Source organism: Trachypithecus francoisi, unplaced genomic scaffold (genome assembly GCF_009764315.1).
Source record: "Trachypithecus francoisi isolate TF-2019V2 unplaced genomic scaffold, Tfra_2.0 Lachesis_group3, whole genome shotgun sequence".
Classification (NCBI taxonomy): Eukaryota; Metazoa; Chordata; class Mammalia; order Primates; family Cercopithecidae; genus Trachypithecus; species Trachypithecus francoisi.
This window is the reverse complement of record NW_022681468.1, coordinates 70,628,310-70,645,209: the sequence shown is the minus strand read 5'-3', so window position 1 is coordinate 70,645,209 and position 16,900 is coordinate 70,628,310. Positions and strand designations below refer to the sequence as shown.

The window sequence follows — 16,900 nt, the reverse complement described above, 5'->3', positions numbered from 1 at the left end:
TTCAGTGATTATCAGTACATCTTATGATACACAGATTCACACAGGCCATTTATACATATATATACTGTCATTGAAAATTTCACATTCTAAATGACTGTCAGAAATATTCCATGGAAACTTCATCTCTGAAGATTATGCATCTTTAAACTGAACATCATCTATCTACAGCAAATCACACTTCCCATCTTTGAACCAAAAGGAACCAGAACTTACCCCACCTCCTAACAAGCAATATTTGGTCCTATTGCTTCTAAACTATTGCAACCAGAATTCCAGTAACCAAAACATTTGCTGTGTTCTCTAGGCATATCAAGTGTTTTATTTAGACCATTCTGAGGATTTTGCTTTAAAGGCTTTACATGCAGCATTCAAGTATCTCTTAATATAAGATAGTCTAGTCTTTCAGAGATCATGTATCATCGAGGTCTGTAGAGTTTTCACTGTCATTTGCAACAAGAGCTTCTCTGTTCTCGTAAGTCCAGAAGCCATTCAAATCGATTAGAATGGTGGTTACCGTGTCTCCTTGATTACTGTTGATTAAATCCTGAAGAGAGATTTTCAAAGGATCCTTTGGTTTTACCATGTCAAAGATTTCATCCTGCAAAAAAAAAAAAAAAATACAATGAAATTTGATCCACTTAATTTCTATCACACATCGTGATCCAAAATTCAGGGCTGTCTGCATCCACTGAAGTACAGAGGAATAAAATTGAGGGCTGCCACTTGGGCTTATGTTAATTTTTTGTTCTACTTTTTTTCTTTTCCATTTAACAGGCAGTTTCCTTTTCTCTACCTACAATCACAAAATTTTATTGGATGACTCCTTAGCTATGTGATAGCTATCCTTCATTTTGTAGATGAAGAAACCAAGGCTCAGTGTCTAATCCAGCTACATAGGTAATTAGTGGCAGAACTATTTAATGCAGTGTTCAGGGACTGCATGTTAACTAATTTCTTACATATTTTTCTGTTGCCTTCTAATTGGTGGTGAAACAAGATTTTGTCTGTAGTTTTTGTTTTTTTGTTTTGTTTTGTTTTTGAGATGGAGTCTCGCTCTGTCATCCAGGCTGGAGTGCAGTAAAGCGATCTCGGCTTACTGCAACCTCCGCCTCCGGGGTTCAAGCAATTCTTCTGCTTCAGCCTCCCGAGTAGCTGGGACTACAGGTGTGTGCCACCACACCCAGCTAATTTTTGTATTTTTAGTAGAGATGGGGTTTCACCATATTGGCCAGGCTGGTCTCGAGCTCCTGACCTTAAGTAATCTGCCCGCCTTGGCCTCCCAAAGTGCCGGAATTATACGCATGAGCCACCGCACCCAGCCTTGTTTTTTTTTTTTTTTTTGAGACAGAGTTTCACTCTTTTTGCCCAGGCTGGAGTGCAATGTCGTGATCTCGGCTTACCGCAGCCTCTGCCTCCTGGGTTCAAGCGATTTTCCTGCCCCAGCCTCCCAAGTAGCTGGGATTACAGGCATACACCACCACATCTGGCCAATTTTTGTATTTTTAGTAGAGACGGGGTTTCTCCATACTGGTCAGGCTGGTCTCAAACTCCTGACCTCAGGTGATCCACCTGCTTCGGCCTTCCAAAGTGCTGGGATTACAGACGTGAGCCACCGTGCCCAGCCCCTTCTTTTTTTGTGTGAGATGGAGTGTCCCTCTGTCACCCAGGCTGGAGTGCAGTAGTGCGATCTTGGCTAGCTGCAACCTTTGCCTCCTAGGTTCAAGCCATTCTCCTGCCTCAGCCTCCCGAGTAGCTGGGATTACAGCTGCATACCACCACGCTCGGCTAACAAGGGTTTGGTTTAATTTTTTTTGCCACCAGTTCAACTCAATTAAACATCTAAATGTTTCAGAGATAGTGACAAAGCTTCATTTCCAATATTGATGTCAACATTTTATTAGGATAGGAGAGGAGTTATTTCTGGATATGCATTAGATATCCAAAAAGAAGCTAAATTCTGCTGAAACTTACTGGAACATATAGAAGACCTCCTTCTATATTATGAAGTGTACAACAGATACTTACAGGGAATTAGTACATGTTTTCTAATCTTTTTGTAGTAAAATTACTACAAAATTTGTAGTAAAATTACTACAAAATTTGTAGTAAAATTACTACAAAATTTGTAGTAAAATTACTCAGGTGAACAGGCTCTTTGAGGTAGCATACTAAAAAAAAGTGCCTGAACCTAAACAGTTTCCAAGGCAAAAATTCAGTTTACAGTTGAATAGACTGCCATAGGATGTAGACTGTACTGACTGTCTTAATTTTCTTTTTTTTTTTTTCTTTTGAGACGGAGTTTCACTCTTGTTGCCCAGGCTGGAGTGCAATGGCGCGATCTCAGCTCACTGCAACCTCCACCTCCCGGGCTCAAACGATTCTCCTGCCTCAGCCTTCCAAGTAGCCAGGATTACATGCATGCACCACCACGCCCAGCTAATTTTTGTATTTTTAGTAGAGACGGGATTTCACCATGTTGACCAGGCTGGTCTTGAACTGCTGACCTCGGGTGATCCGTCCACCTTGGCCTCCCAAAGTGCTGGGATTACAAGCGTGAGCCACTGCACCTGGCCCCCTGACTGTCTTAATTTTCAATTAAAATGAATGAATGCTTCCAATGAGAACACAGTGATGACAATACTAAAATTATAAACTATATATAAATAGTCCAAATGTGGTCTCAGTTCGTAATGATTTAAATATCAGTTCAGAACAAAAAGCAAATACTTGATTCAAATAGTACTTCATTACTTGCTTTCATATAAAATTTCATGTAATACAAATGACTATCTCATAATTATCTGGTAATATGTAAATTCAAGGAAAAGATAACCTTGACATCTTGAAATGAAACAGGATCTTGTCCATGGATTTTCATTAGTTCCTGTATGGCCTGTATTTGATAGAAATAAATCTGTAAGTAAAAAATGAAATACACAACATCCCCTCTCTTGCCCCACAACCCCTTTCTACTTATACTTCCTTTCCTATCAGACCACAAACCTCATCATTCTCTCTCTTGACAATCTTTTTAGCTTTCCTGAGCTTATTCCACATCAATGGGCAAAACCTAAATTCTCAGTGTATTGACCTTTTTAGACCTGTATCTTAACTATTGAGAACTTCAGGAAAAAAAATAAAAAGACTACAGATTGCTGCGTCTACATAGGAATGTTCTCCAACTTCAAATGGGCCCTCAACATGGCATCACAATTATGCTGTTTGATCTGCTCCTCTCATTTTCCACGAATGTTATTCCTGTTTTCACTATTCTCTTAAGACCCCCCATGTACTGTCTCCCTTCCTACCCTACACTTTGCTTTCTACATAATACAAGAAATGGAGGTAGACCTCCCAAAACTCTTCCTTTTTATAAACTTTAACAAAAAAATGAAGAAACTGCTGTCATCCAGTGGGACTACAAAATACTTCAGGTGAGCATTATTCAGTGGAAATGTGAAGTTTAAAATTCTTGGTGAATAGTCAACTAGCTTTGTTCCTAATGCCTACTCTGTATGTGTTAGCACTAATAATCAGAGTATCCATAAAGGAATCTCTTTGAAGTAGATAAGCATCTGAATACATGCTATGTTAATATAGTAATAGGCTTGGATGGTATGATCTAGAGTGAATCATCCAGGCCCAGCTTTATCACTAGGATACTGATGTCCGAAAGCTCTATGAACAGCCCAGGATTATAGGGCTCAGCATTGGACACTTTTTTTTTTTTGAGACAAAGTCTCGCTCTGTCGCCCAGGCTGGAGTGCAGTGGCCGGATCTCAGCTCACTGCAAGCTCCACCTCCCAGGTTTACGCCATTCTCCTGCCTCAGCCTCCCGAGTAGCTGGGATTACAGGCGCCCACTACCTCGCCTGGTTAGTTTTTTGTATTTTTTAGTAGAGACGAGGTTTCACCATGTTAGTGAGGATGGTCTTGATCTCCTGACCTCGTGATCCACCCACCTTGGCCTCCCAAAGTGCTGGGATTACAGGCACAAGACACTGCACCCGGCCGATTTTTAAGTTTAATAAAAGCAGTTACATAACAGATTTCAGAAGGAAATCAAGTCTGTTTTTAGTTTTTTATTTCTTTCCTATTTAAAAAAATATAAATGAGTTAAAGCTGATTTGACTAGATGTAAAATAAAATTATGTATATGTCAGGAGCTGTACTACCACTGGAAATACAAATATGTGATAAATTCTGTACTTGTGATGAAAAACTTGTAAGATGCTAAGCAGTTCAGAAAAGGTAGCTCCTTTCCACAGAAATTTTTATGGACTTTGGTAGTTGTATTTTTTTTTTTTTTTGAGACAGTCTTACTCTGCTGCCCAAGCTAGAATGCAGTGGCGTGATTTTGGCTTACTGCAACCTCCGCCTCCTGGGTTCAAGTGATTCTCCTGCCTCAGCCTCCTGAGTAGCTGGGATTACAGGCAAGTGGACCCAGTTATTGGGGAGGCTGAGTGGGAAGATTGCCTGAGCCCAGGAGTTGGAGGTTGCAATGAGCTATGATCATGCCACTGCACTCCAGCCTGGGTGACAGAGCCAGACGTTTTCTCAAAAAAAGAAAAAAATAAAATAAAAATCACGAGTTAGGTAAAATGGTTACTAAATATTTAATTTACACAAAATGATACATCTTTAATTTGCTCCTTTTTCTAATTTCCTAAAGTAGATGCTGATTTTAGATCTTTAACGTTTTCCAATATATACATTCAATACTATAAATTTCCCTCTAGCCAGTGCTTTTGCTGCATCTCACAATTTTTTTTTTTTTGAGACAGACCTGGCCACAACCAAATGATACCTTAAGGAACAATGACTCCCTTATGCAAATGAGACTTACCCTAAAGAAATAATTTAGTGAAAAGACATTCAGATATCCTTTGTTCTCAATATCAAGCAGTTTGAAAATATACTGTAGAGCTGCGGGTTCCTTTCTGTTTTCTAATGCAAGGACAAAGTCCAAGTATGTCTTATAGTCCTGCAGAACAGAAAATAATGTTCATTAGAGAGGCCTTAGTTGAAATTAACTTTCAAGTGCATATTAAGATTTGAAGCTATTTTGCAATCAAAGCTGGCAAATTTAATTTTTTCCCTAAGTTATGAAATGAGAAATCCATTTATATACTTAATATTGGTTTCTAGGAATTTTTTTTCTTTTTCTTGAGACGGAGTTTCACTCTTGTTGCCCAGGCTGGAGTGCAACGGCACGATCTCGGCTCACCACAACCTCCACCTCCTGGGTTCAAGCAATTCTCCTACCTCCTGAGTAGCTGGGATTATAGGCATGTGCCACCATGCCAGGCTAATTTTGTATTTTCAGTGGAGACAGGGTTTCTCCATGTTGGTCAGGCTGGTCTCGAACTCCCGACCTCAGGTGATCTGTCTGCCTCAGCCTCCCAAAGTGCTGGGATTATAGGTGTGAGCCACCACGTCCAGCCACAGGAATGCTATATATAATCTACACAGGACAGTTTTGAGGACATAGTTTTTTTTTTTTTTTTTTTTTTTTGAGATGGAGTCTCGCTCTGTCGTCCAGGCTGGAGTGCAGTGGCACAATCTCAGCTCACTGAAACCTCTGCCTCCCAGATTCAAGCGATTCTCCTGTCTCAGCCTCCCAAGTAGCTGGGAATACAGGTGCACACCACCATGCCCAGCTAATTTTTATATTTTTAGTAGAGACAGGATTTTGCCATGTTACCCAAGCTAGTCTCAAACTCCTGACCTCAAGTGACCTGCCTGCCCCGGCCTCCCAAAGTGCTGGGATTACAGGCATGCACCACTGTGCCCAGCCCTAGTTCACTTTTTTTGTGAGAGATTTGCTGTGTTAAACTATAGTTTTCTTTCATTATTCATAAAACAAGAACATTATTCTTGTTTTTGAGACAGGGTCTTACTTTATCAACCAGGCTGAAGTGAAGTGGTCACTACAACCTTGATCTCCCAGGCTCAAGCAATCTTCCCACTACAGCCTCACAGGTAGCTGAGACTACAGGTGCACGTCATCACACATGGCTAATTTTTAAAATTCTTTGTAGAGATGGGGTATTCCCGTATTACCCATGCTAGTCGCAAGCTCCTCGGCTCAAGCCATCATCTGGCCTTGGCCTTCCAAAGTGCTGGGATTAGAGGGATGAACTACTGCATCCTGCTTCAAACTTTTGAAACAGATAATACACTGACTAAGTTATAAACTTGTATCTTCATTTCAGTGCAGTTATTTTGAAAAACAAATTTTTCATCTGGAATGCATAGAACAGCATACTTTTTTTTTCTTTTTTTTTTGAGACAGAGTTTCGCTCTTGTTGCCCAGGCTGGAGTGCTATGGTGTGATCTCGGCTCACCACAACCTCCACCTCCCGGGTTCAAGCCATTCTCCTGCTTCAGCCTCCCGCGTATCTGGGATGACAGGCATGCACCACCACGCTTGGCTAATTTTATATTTTTAGTAGAGAAGGGGTTTTTCCATGTTGGTCAGGCTGGTCTCAAAACTCCCAACCTCAGGTGATCCACCCGCCTCGGCCTCCCAAAATGCTGGGATTACAGGCATGAGCCACCATGCCCAGCCTCAGAACAGTATACTTAAGAAACTATTTTAAAATATTGTTTAAAATTTTTAATTCAGATTTCCAATAAGAAGCTGTCTTGAGATTGCCAGGCATTTTACAGTGAGCTGACACTGTTCTCATCCATAAAAAGGCAAAATGTAAAGGCCAGAAAGACATAAAGAGAACAGAAAGCCTTCCCTATAAAAACAGGATACTCATATTTTTTTTTTAATGGTAAAAAGTAGTGAAGTAATTGGGAGATTCTCACTTAGATAAAAATTTTATATTCTTAGAAAAGTTCCTTTCTGCATAAATTGCAGTTAAGAGTTAAAGAATGCAGATTGTGATCTGACTTCATCCACAGTTGTGGCCTCTGATTTTCTTTATTCACCAGGAATCATTATATTAATACTACAAGCGCCTCACTGTCTACTGTTTACAGCTGTGGGAGTTACAAAATAAACTTTCTGTGCCCTTTCCCCTCTTTTGTTATTAATAATGGTGTTATTTAGCAAACTGCTATTGAAGCTAAATGATAAAATGTAAGACCCCCATTCTCATGACAGTATGACTATTTTTTAAGCATAACTGCTTTGGGAAATTTATCACATTCTTTTTTTTTTTTTTTTGAGAGGAGTCTAGCTCTGGTCACTCAGGCTGGAGTGCAATGGCGCCATCTCGGCTCACTGCAAGCTACACCTCCTGGGTTGACACCATTCTCCTGCCTCAGCCTCCTGAGTACCTGGGACTACAGGTGCCTGCCACCACGGCCGGCTAATTTTTTTTGTATTTTTAGTAGAGACGGGTTTCACTACGTTAGCCAGGATGGTCTCCATTTCCTGACCTCGTGATCTGCCCGCCTCGGCCTCCGAAAGTGCTGGGATTACAGGCGTGAGCCACCACGCCCAGCAGGACATTTATCAGATTCTTAACCCATGTTTTTAGCAGCAAAAATGGTGATTTTAAAATGCTGTTTAGAATTTTCCTTCTCAAGTATTTTGCATTGTCATAATAAAAAGACAAGTCCATGTTATCTTCAACTGCTCATATAGCCACTTCTAAAGACTAATACAACCTGAATCTCAGAATTAAATCATGGCATATGTGTTACTACATCTGACCTGGTAATTTAATGACAGAACTATCTAAATGAAAATAGCCATAATAATTAACTAATGTTTCAGCTTTTTTTTAAGAGACATGGTCTCACTCTATTGGCCAGACTAGAGTGCAGTGGCCTCATCATAGCTCACTGCAGCCTCAAACTCCTCAGGTCAAGCAATCCTCCTGCCTCAGCCTCCCAAGTAGCTATACTACAGGCACATTCCACCCATGCCCATGTAATTTTTAAATTTTTTTTGTAGAGACAGTCTCGCTATATCGCTCAGGCTAATCTTGAATGACTGGCCTTAAGTGGTTCTCTGGCCTTGGCCTCCCAAAGAGCTAGGATTGTAGTCATAAGCTACCAAGCCTGGCCTCAGCCTTTTTTTTTTTTTTTTTTTTTTTTAAACTAGAATGCACTATTGTACAATAGGTGTACTGACAATGAAATCAACAAAATAAGCTTTTCTATTTGCCCTGAGGCCATAATGCAGATTTTTTTAAGTGAATTTACATTAAGACTAAAGGCTCTGAATCTCAAGTAATTTGACCAGTTTACACATTTTAAAGACACTGTTACACATTAATATAAATAATGCTGGGCCGACTGTGGTAGCTCATGCCTGTAATCTCAGCACTTTGGGAGGCGGATCACCTGAGGTCGGGAGTTCAAGACCAGCCTGGCCAACCTGGTGAAACCCCATCTCTACTAAAAATACAAAAATTAGCTGGACGTGGTGGCATGTGCCCATAATCCCAGCTACTCTGGAGGCTGAGGCAGGAGAATCACTTAAACCCAGGAAGCAGAGGTTGCAGTGAGCCGAGATCATACCACTGCACTCTAGCCTGGGTGACAGAGCAAGACTTTGTCTCAAAAGAAAAAAAAAAAAAAAAGAAAAGAAAAAGGGCTGTATTACATCAAGAAAAGGGTTTCTGGAAACTCTGGGAGCCTAAACTTTTTAAACTTTGTAGCAGATTTAAACCACTACCATTTCTCCATCATAAGTGAGACACTCCTGGAAAACACGGTCTAAGAAGACATTGGTCATGGTAGCCGTTCCATAGCGTGAGAGTTCTTCTTTACTGAGCATGCCATTGTGATCTTTATCAAGATTCAAGTACTGGCCTTGGAAAGAAAAATAATAAAGACACTTATGACCACAATACAATTTTAATCAGAAGAATAGACTAACAAAAAGTTCTTTTTCTTGGTTAATATTTTGATTTTCAAACTATTCATGTTACGGTTAGGGTAGTGGCCTATGTATAATACTATCAGCTACCTTTGCAATCTTGATCAGAACAACCCTTGGGCTAGAAACAGCCAAAGAAAACCCATCATGAAGGTCATGGTCTAGGATGTTTCACTTACATCACTGTTTTCAGTTTGCAGTCTTTTTAAACATTCCTAGGTTTCTAAATTAAATGGAGGTAAGAGGCGAACAAAAAGCACTGAAATGCCAGCACTTGAAAGTGGAGATAAGAATGCCAAAAGGGGCACTTAGGGAGGCCGAGGTGGGTGGATCAGAGGTCAGGAGTTCCACAGCAGCCGGGCCAACACAGTGAAACACCATCTCTACTTAAAAAAAAAAAAAAAAAGCCGGGTGTGGTGGTGGAAGCCTGTAATCCCAGCTCCTTGGGAGGCTGAAGCAAGGAGAATCGCTTGAACCTGGGAGGTGGAGGTTGCAGTGAGCCAAGATCATGCCACTGGACTCCAGCCTGGATAACAGTGCAAGACTCCATCTCCAAAAAAAAAAAAAAAAAGCCAAAGGAGTCAAAAGATCACCCAACAAGATAATGTAGAATAGCTCCATCAGTAGATCCTGGAAACAGCATTTTATCAACAAAGCATGACAACAGCTAATGCTCATAATGGTGCTCCCGAGTCAACAAGGATCAAATTACATTCTATTCTATTGAAAAGAAACTGTATAACTTAAAAAGGGTTCTGCTGGATGCAGTGGCTCATGCCTATAATCCCAACACTTTGGGAGGCCAGGACAGGTAGACTGCTTGAGCCCAGGAGTTTGAAACCAGCCTGGGCAACACAGTGAGATCCCGTCTCTAAAAAAAATTAAAAAAATTAGCCAGGCATGGCGCCTGTAGTCCCAGTACTGGGGTCGGTGGGGGTGGGGTGGGGACACTGAGGTTGGAGGATCGAGCCCAGGACTTCAAGGCTGCACTGAGCCATGATCGTGCCAGTGCATTCCAGCCAGGGTGAGAGAGTGAGACCCTGTCTTCAAAAAGGTTGGGGGGAGTCCAAAAAGTTAAAACATTGGTATTTAAACAAGTAAATTTTGGTAATGTACAATACCAGAGCTTAAGGTAATTAAATGCTTTGATCTTAAGCTATATCAGTGTATGTATAAAACTGTCCTCTGAACACCAATCACCTGAAGAATGGATAATTCAAATTTTAGCATTATGATAGGAACATACCATAAACTCTTAGGGCAGAAGGAGCAGAAAACCAATTTGTTTCTTGACTCTCCTTGGACAGTTCCTCATCCCTTAGCTAACGGAACATAAAGACATAATTAGAAGATAGCAACTGTCAAGTGATACAATTAAGTAGTTTAAAAACATTTACCTCCAATAAATCATCTAGGAAGCTGCATGCTAAAATATCTTGAATTTTTATCTTTCCTTTAAGAACATAAAGAAACACAATTAATTTCATTTTAAGAAAAGAGCAACTCAAATAAAAAAAATTTTTTTTTCACAAAAGCAATCACACAATTGATATTTTAAAGCTTCTAGCTCTTATGCTCCACAGTCCTTAATACATATTGTTACAAAGAGAGAAATCTCCGCCGGGCGCAGTAGCTCACATCTGTAATTCCAGTACTTTGGGAAGCCGAGGCGGGTGGATCACCTGAGGTCAGGAGTTCGAGACCAGCCTGGCCAATATGGTGAAAGCCTGTCTCTACTAAAAACACAAAAAATTAGCTGGGTGTGGTGGTGGGCGCCTATAATCCCAGCTACTCTGGAGGCTGGGGCAGGAGAGTCGCTTGAACCCGGGAGGCAGAGGTTGCAGTGAGCTGAGATCAAGCCATTGTACTCCAGCCTGGGGAACAAGACCAAAACTTCATCCCTATCCCGCAAAAAAAAAAAAAAAAAAAAAATCTACAGGCAACATTTAATAACATCTCTACTTGTATACCTCAACTATATAAATCTAAGTGCTAAATTCTAAAATTATAGTGATGTCAGATTTTCAAAAAAGTTTGTGATTATAGATATAGTACTGCTAGTACACGAACAGGGATACTGTCTCCATTTATTTTTGGCAGGTTCTGGACTAGAAAGCAACACACAGGTGTGGTTTAAGAGCAGACAGATGAGAGTTTTTTTTCTTCTTCTTCCTTTTTTTTTTTTTTAGACAGTTTTGCTCTTGTTGCTCAGGCTAGAGTGCAGTGGTGTGATCTCTGCTCACTGCAACCTCCGCTTCCCGGGTTCAAGCGATTCTCCTGCCTCAGCCTCCTGAGTAGCTGGGACTATAGGCACCTGCCACCACACCCAGCTAATTTTTTGTATTTTTAGTAGAAACGGGGTTTCACTGTGTTGGCCAGGCTGGTCTCGAACTCCTGACCTCAGGTGATTCACCTGTCTCAGCCTCCCAAAGTGCTGGAATAACAGGCGTGAGCCACTGCACCCGGCTACTGCTGCGTTTTTGTACAGAAGAGGTCTTGCTATCTTGCCAGGGCTGGTCTTGAACTCCTAGGCACAAGTGATTTCTCACATCAGCCTCCCAAAGCGCTGGGGTTACAGGTGTGAGCCACCACACCCAGCCCAGATGGTAGTTTAAATGCCACTTTTAAATATGTAACCTAGCTTAATCTCAGTTGCCTTACACATAAAATGTGGACAATAATGTACCTTCCTTATGGGGTTATGAGACGACAATGAATGAACCCATGTAAAATGCTTAGCATACTACATAACAGTCAAGACATCTGATATTTTGTAAAATTTGAAAGAGAGAAAGTGTATATGTCTGTACTTAAGAGTAGAGGAGTTCAAAAAACACTGTCAGCTACCATATGCTGTGATTGGATTCATAACTGGATTTTTTTTTGGACACAAGGTCTGGCTATGCTGCCCAGACTAGAGTGCAGTGGCGCGATCTTGGCTCACTGCAACCTCTGCCTTCTGGGTTCAAGTGATCCACCTCAGCAGCTTCCCAAGTAGCTGGGACTATAGGCGCGCGCGCGCCACTATACCTGGCTAATCTTTGGAACTTTTTTCTTTTTTTTTTTGAGATGGAGTTTCACTCTTGTTGCCCAGGCTGGAGTGCAACAGCGCGATCTCAGCTCACCACAACCTCTGCCTCCTGGGTTCAAGTGATTCTCCTGCCTCAGCCTCTCGAGTAGCTGGGATTACAGGCGTGAGCCACTGTGCCCGGCCAATTTTTGTATGGTTTTTTTTTTTTTTTGTAGAGACAAAGTTTCACCATGTTGCCCAGGCTGATCTTGAACTCCTGAGCTCAAGTGGTCCACCCAACTCAGCCTCCCAAAGGGCTGAGATTACAGACGTGAACCACTGTGCTGGGCCCATAGTTGGATTTTCAAGGACAGAAGGATAATCAAGCACTTTGATTTGGACTTCTCTGTCCTTTCCTCTGCTCCAGTTACATGTATTTAAGTCTGGGCAGGCTTGAACAGTTAATAAAACATACTGTTAATGAGGCCATATTTACCAATCCGACCCCCATAGAAAATGAGAAAAATATGCATCATGGCTAAATGGCTCTCATATCTGCAAATACATGTTTTTCATCAAAAAGAGAACAATTCTGCAGTATATCACATAGCAGAGACACCAAATCATATCCGAATAACTGGCTTCCTAGAATGGGAAGGAGGCATTTATGACTCATTACCCAGTTCATACTTCTTCACTGTTAGGTGACACCCCCCCATCTGTCACACAGCAGATTATAGTCAGTGCAAGTAAATCATAAAAGATCTTCAGATAAACATAACCAAAGCATTGCTACTGTTTTTTGTACCTTTTTATCTCCTTGAAATTCACCAAATTTTTAATGGCAGTGACAGGAAAATACATGACATTTTAAGAGTTTTCTGTAGTTATTGAGATTTAGATATAATAATATCCTCATGTAAGTTAGATAAGATTTTCTTTTACCTGTTCTTAAAGGATCTAAAAAGAAGAAGAACTTCCTAACTGCTGTACAAACATAAAAGGAGTAGAAAGATTTTTCCAGACCATCTAATTGTGGCAAAGTAGGGATAAGTTCCAATATGTAGTTTTCTAAATCCTGAAAATAAAACAAAATAAAGTGTCAAATGTCCAATCTTGATTCTTCATTACATACTAGAATATAATTTCATTACTAAAAATTATTCAGCATTAATACTATATTAATAAAGAAATTCATGACTATTTTAGTGGTAAAACTATTTTACATTAAATTTTGTTTCTCCTAAGTTTTAACATTTTTGAAAAGTAGTAAATTCTACATAGTTCCAAATTCAAAGGGAACAAAGATACTGATTAAAAAGCCTCTCACCTATTTCTTCTCCCCAGAGGTAACCTGTATTATCAACTTCTGATGTAATTTCCCAAAGGTAACAGATACAAATATGAACCAATACATATATATTTCTTCCCCTCTTTTTTTTTTTTTTTTTTTGAGATGTAGTCTTGCTCTGTCGCCAGCCTGGAGTACAGTGGTGCGATCTTGGCTTACTGCAACCTCTGCCTCCCAGGTTCAAGCGATTCTCTTGCCTCCTCCTGAGTAGCTGGGACTACAGGCATGCACCACCATGCCCAGCTAATTTCTGTATTTTTAGCAGAGGCAGGGTTTCACAGTGTTGTCCAGGATGGTCTTGATCTCTTGACCTCGTGATCCAGCCACCTCCGTCTCCCAAAGTGCTGTGACTACAGGCATGAGGCACTGCACCCGGCCTTTCCCTCTTTTTACACACAGGATGTATCAGCATACCGTGAAAAGTGCTTTTGTCATTCAGTAATATACTTTATAGTCATTCCATCTTGACTTTCAAATAGCTATATATTATATCATTGTATGGATGTGCCATATTTAACTAGGCCTCTATTGGGACATTTAGTTTTTTCCTAATATTTTGCTACATGAAAAGTAATACCATAAGGGCTAAGCTAATTATTCATTCATAGATATTGTGGAAGAATATAAAATACAATTTCTGTAAGTGGACCTGCTGGGTTGTGGCATATGCACATGTAGAAATTTGATAAGACACTGGGAAACTTCCCATCTCCCCATAAATGCCATGTGAATTTTATACCCCCATCAGCAATGTGAAGGCTATTTCTACAGTTCTGAATTCTGCACACAGGTGTCCCAGGAGCACCACAGTTAATGTACAGGGGTGCATCAGGATATTTTAAAATTTTGAGCGAAACAGCAACATTTGTCAGACACTGTATGATAGATATTGAAATAAGCTAGAACTACGTGCTCAAGGTAGTTCACATTTTCAATACTGGATCTCAATGTATTCCTTTTTTTTTGAGGCAGGGTCTCTGTCACACAGGCTGCTGGAGTATAGTAGTATGATCTTGGCTGACTGAAACCTCTACCTCCCAGGCTCAAGTCATCCTCCCACCTCAGCCTCCTGAATAGCTGGGACCACAGAGATACACCACCACACCCAGTTAATTTTTTGTATTTTTGGTAGAGATGGGGATTCACCATGTTGCCCAGGCTGGTCTCAAACTCTTGAGCTCAAGCTATTTGCCCACCTTGGCCTCCCAGCGTTGGAATTACAGTTGTGAGCCACTGTGTCTGGTGATTTAAATTTTTTAAATCATCCAACCCAAAATGTCATGAATATATTCCTCTTTTTTTTTGAGATGGACTCTTGCTCTGTCGCCCAGACTGGAGTGCAGTGGCGAAATCTCGGCTTACTGCAACCTCCACCTCCTGGCTCAGCCTCTTCAGTAGCTGGGACTACAGTCCCGTGCCACCATGCCTGGCTAATTTGTTTTATTTTATTTTATTTTGAGATGGAGTCTCGCTCTGTTGCCCAGGCTGGAGTGCAGTGGCGCGATCTTGGCTCACTGCAAGCTCCACCTCCCGGGTTCACACCATTCTCCTGCCTCAGCCTCCCGAGTATCTGGGACTACAGGTGCCTGCCACCACGCCCGGCTAGTTTTTTGTATTTTTAGAAGAGACGGGGTTTCACCATGTTATCCAGGATGGTCTCAATCTCCTGCTCTTGTGATCCGCCTGCCTTGGCCTCCCAAAGTGCTGGGATTACAGGCATGAGCCACCACGCCCAGCCAAATATATTCCTTTTAATGACATAAATCTTTGCAACACTAGGTTTTGATGGTTCCTGTGGTAAAGTACCACACAAAAATCAGTGAACAGGAAATGAGGACAAGTGTCCAGTCTAATTCCCAGGTTTAAGTAGTTGTACACATTCCATTAATAACTGTACTTAAGAATGAAATAAAAATCTCTTCTTTCAACTTAAGTGTATTTTTTCAAGTGGCTAACAAGCTTAATGAATACTCATTAAATTGTTTGGGATTAACTGGCTAGTACGTGAAACTTCTAGGGATTTCTTTTGACTCAGAAGCACTGTGAAAGAATTACTCAAACGCTAAAGGTGTCAATTCAAACTTTTTGATCTTTGCTAATTTGATAGGTGAAAAATGGCAACTTAGTGTAGATTTATCTGGCATTTATCTTATGTGAAGTTAGTTGTTTCTTATGATTAAGAAGCATTTGAATTTTACTTTTTATACATTATCTATATCCTTTGTGCAGTTTTCTATTGGGTTAATGGCTTTCTTCTGGATTTCTGGGCGCTTTTTATACATTAGGGTAATTGGCCATTTGTGACTGTTTCAGATATTTCCCCCAGTTTGTTGTTTTCTTTTTACTTTAACGTGGGCTTTGCCCTATAGATCTTCTCAAAATTTAGCTGAATTTATTGTTTTCTAGATTTCTGGGTTTTGTCATACTTAGAAAGGCCTTCCCTATTACAGGATTATATATTTAAAAGCCTCCCATGGTTTCTTTCTCTCTTTTTTTTTGAGACAGAGTCTCAGTCCAGTCCAGGCTGGAGTGCAGTGGTGCAGTCTCAGCTCACTGAAACCTCCACCTCTTGGGTTCAAGCGATTCTTGTCTCAGCCTAACTAGCTGGGATTACAGGCCCGTACAACCACGCCTGGCTAATTTTTGTATTTTTAGTAGAGAGGGGGTTTCATCATGTTGGCCGGGCTGGTCTTGAACTCCCAACCTCAAGCAATCCGCCTGCCTTGGCCTCCCAAAGTTGCTGGGATTACAGGCATGAGCCACTGAGCCTCGCCATACTTTGAGTTCCTTACATCCTCCATACAACTTTGGCCTCCCAAAGTTGCTGGGATTACAGGCATGAGCCACTGAGCCTCGCCATACTTTGAGTTCCATACATCCTCCATTCTGGATACCTCCATACGGTATCCAGAAGGATCTTTTAAAATGTAAATCATATCCTGACAGACTCAGCTTAAAACTTCCGATGGTTTCCCATTAGCTTCAAAGTAAATCCAAAGTCCTTACTGTGGCCTAAAAGGCCCTACATGTGGCCCCTGCCTACTTCTCCAACTTCATTTTCCGTTATTGTAATCCTTGTTCTAGCCACACCGGCTTCCTTCTGTTCCTAGAACAGGTCCAGGCTTAATTTTGCCTTGGAGACACTGTATTTGCCATTTCCTCTATACTATGTCTTCATAAGACTGGCTTCTTTCTCATACTTCATGGCTAAAACTTAATCCCTATCTCAAAAAGATGCTCCTTCCAGCCTACCTGAAATTGTCCACCAATCCCAGTCATATTCCTGCCTAGTTTACTATTTTCTTTTTCTTTTCTTTTCTTTTTTTGAGACAGAGTCTCGCTCTGTTGTCCAGGCTGGAGAGAAGTGATGCAATCTCGGCTCACTGCAAGCTCCGCCTCCCGGGTTCACATCATTCTCCTGCCTCAGCCTCCTGAGTAGCTGGGACTACAGGCGCCCGCCACCACGCCCGGCTTATTTTTGTATTTTTAGTAGAGTCGGGGTTTCACCGTGTTAGTCAGGATGGTCTCAATCTCCTGACCTCATGATCCGCCCGCCTTGGCCTCCCAAAGTGCTGGGATTACAGGTGTGAGTCACTGCGCCCGACCTACTGTTTTATTTTCTACATATAACTTGTTGCTATTTGATTTTATCTGCTTATAATTCAGTGTCTGTCTTCCCACTCTGCTAGAAAAAA

At 41.1% G+C, this 16,900-nt stretch overlaps 1 protein-coding gene across 4 annotated transcripts in view; it reads right to left on the bottom strand.

The window, feature by feature from the left end:
- Nucleotides 1–292: 292 nt before the first annotated feature.
- The window catches only part of PPP2R3C (protein phosphatase 2 regulatory subunit B''gamma), a 36,662-nt gene continuing 20,054 nt past the window's right edge, over nucleotides 293–16,900 (bottom strand). For all 4 annotated transcript variants that reach the window (XM_033188286.1, XM_033188288.1, XM_033188287.1 and 1 more), the window contains 7 exons: nucleotides 12,800–12,932; nucleotides 10,242–10,297; nucleotides 10,091–10,166; nucleotides 8,641–8,777; nucleotides 4,846–4,983; nucleotides 2,834–2,893; nucleotides 293–598 (listed from right to left, as the gene is read on the bottom strand). In XM_033188286.1, coding sequence (XP_033044177.1) covers nucleotides 410–598; nucleotides 2,834–2,893; nucleotides 4,846–4,983; nucleotides 8,641–8,777; nucleotides 10,091–10,166; nucleotides 10,242–10,297; nucleotides 12,800–12,932 — 789 coding nt within the window. In that variant the 3' untranslated portion in view covers nucleotides 293–409. The remainder of the gene's footprint in view (nucleotides 599–2,833; nucleotides 2,894–4,845; nucleotides 4,984–8,640; nucleotides 8,778–10,090; nucleotides 10,167–10,241; nucleotides 10,298–12,799; nucleotides 12,933–16,900) is intronic.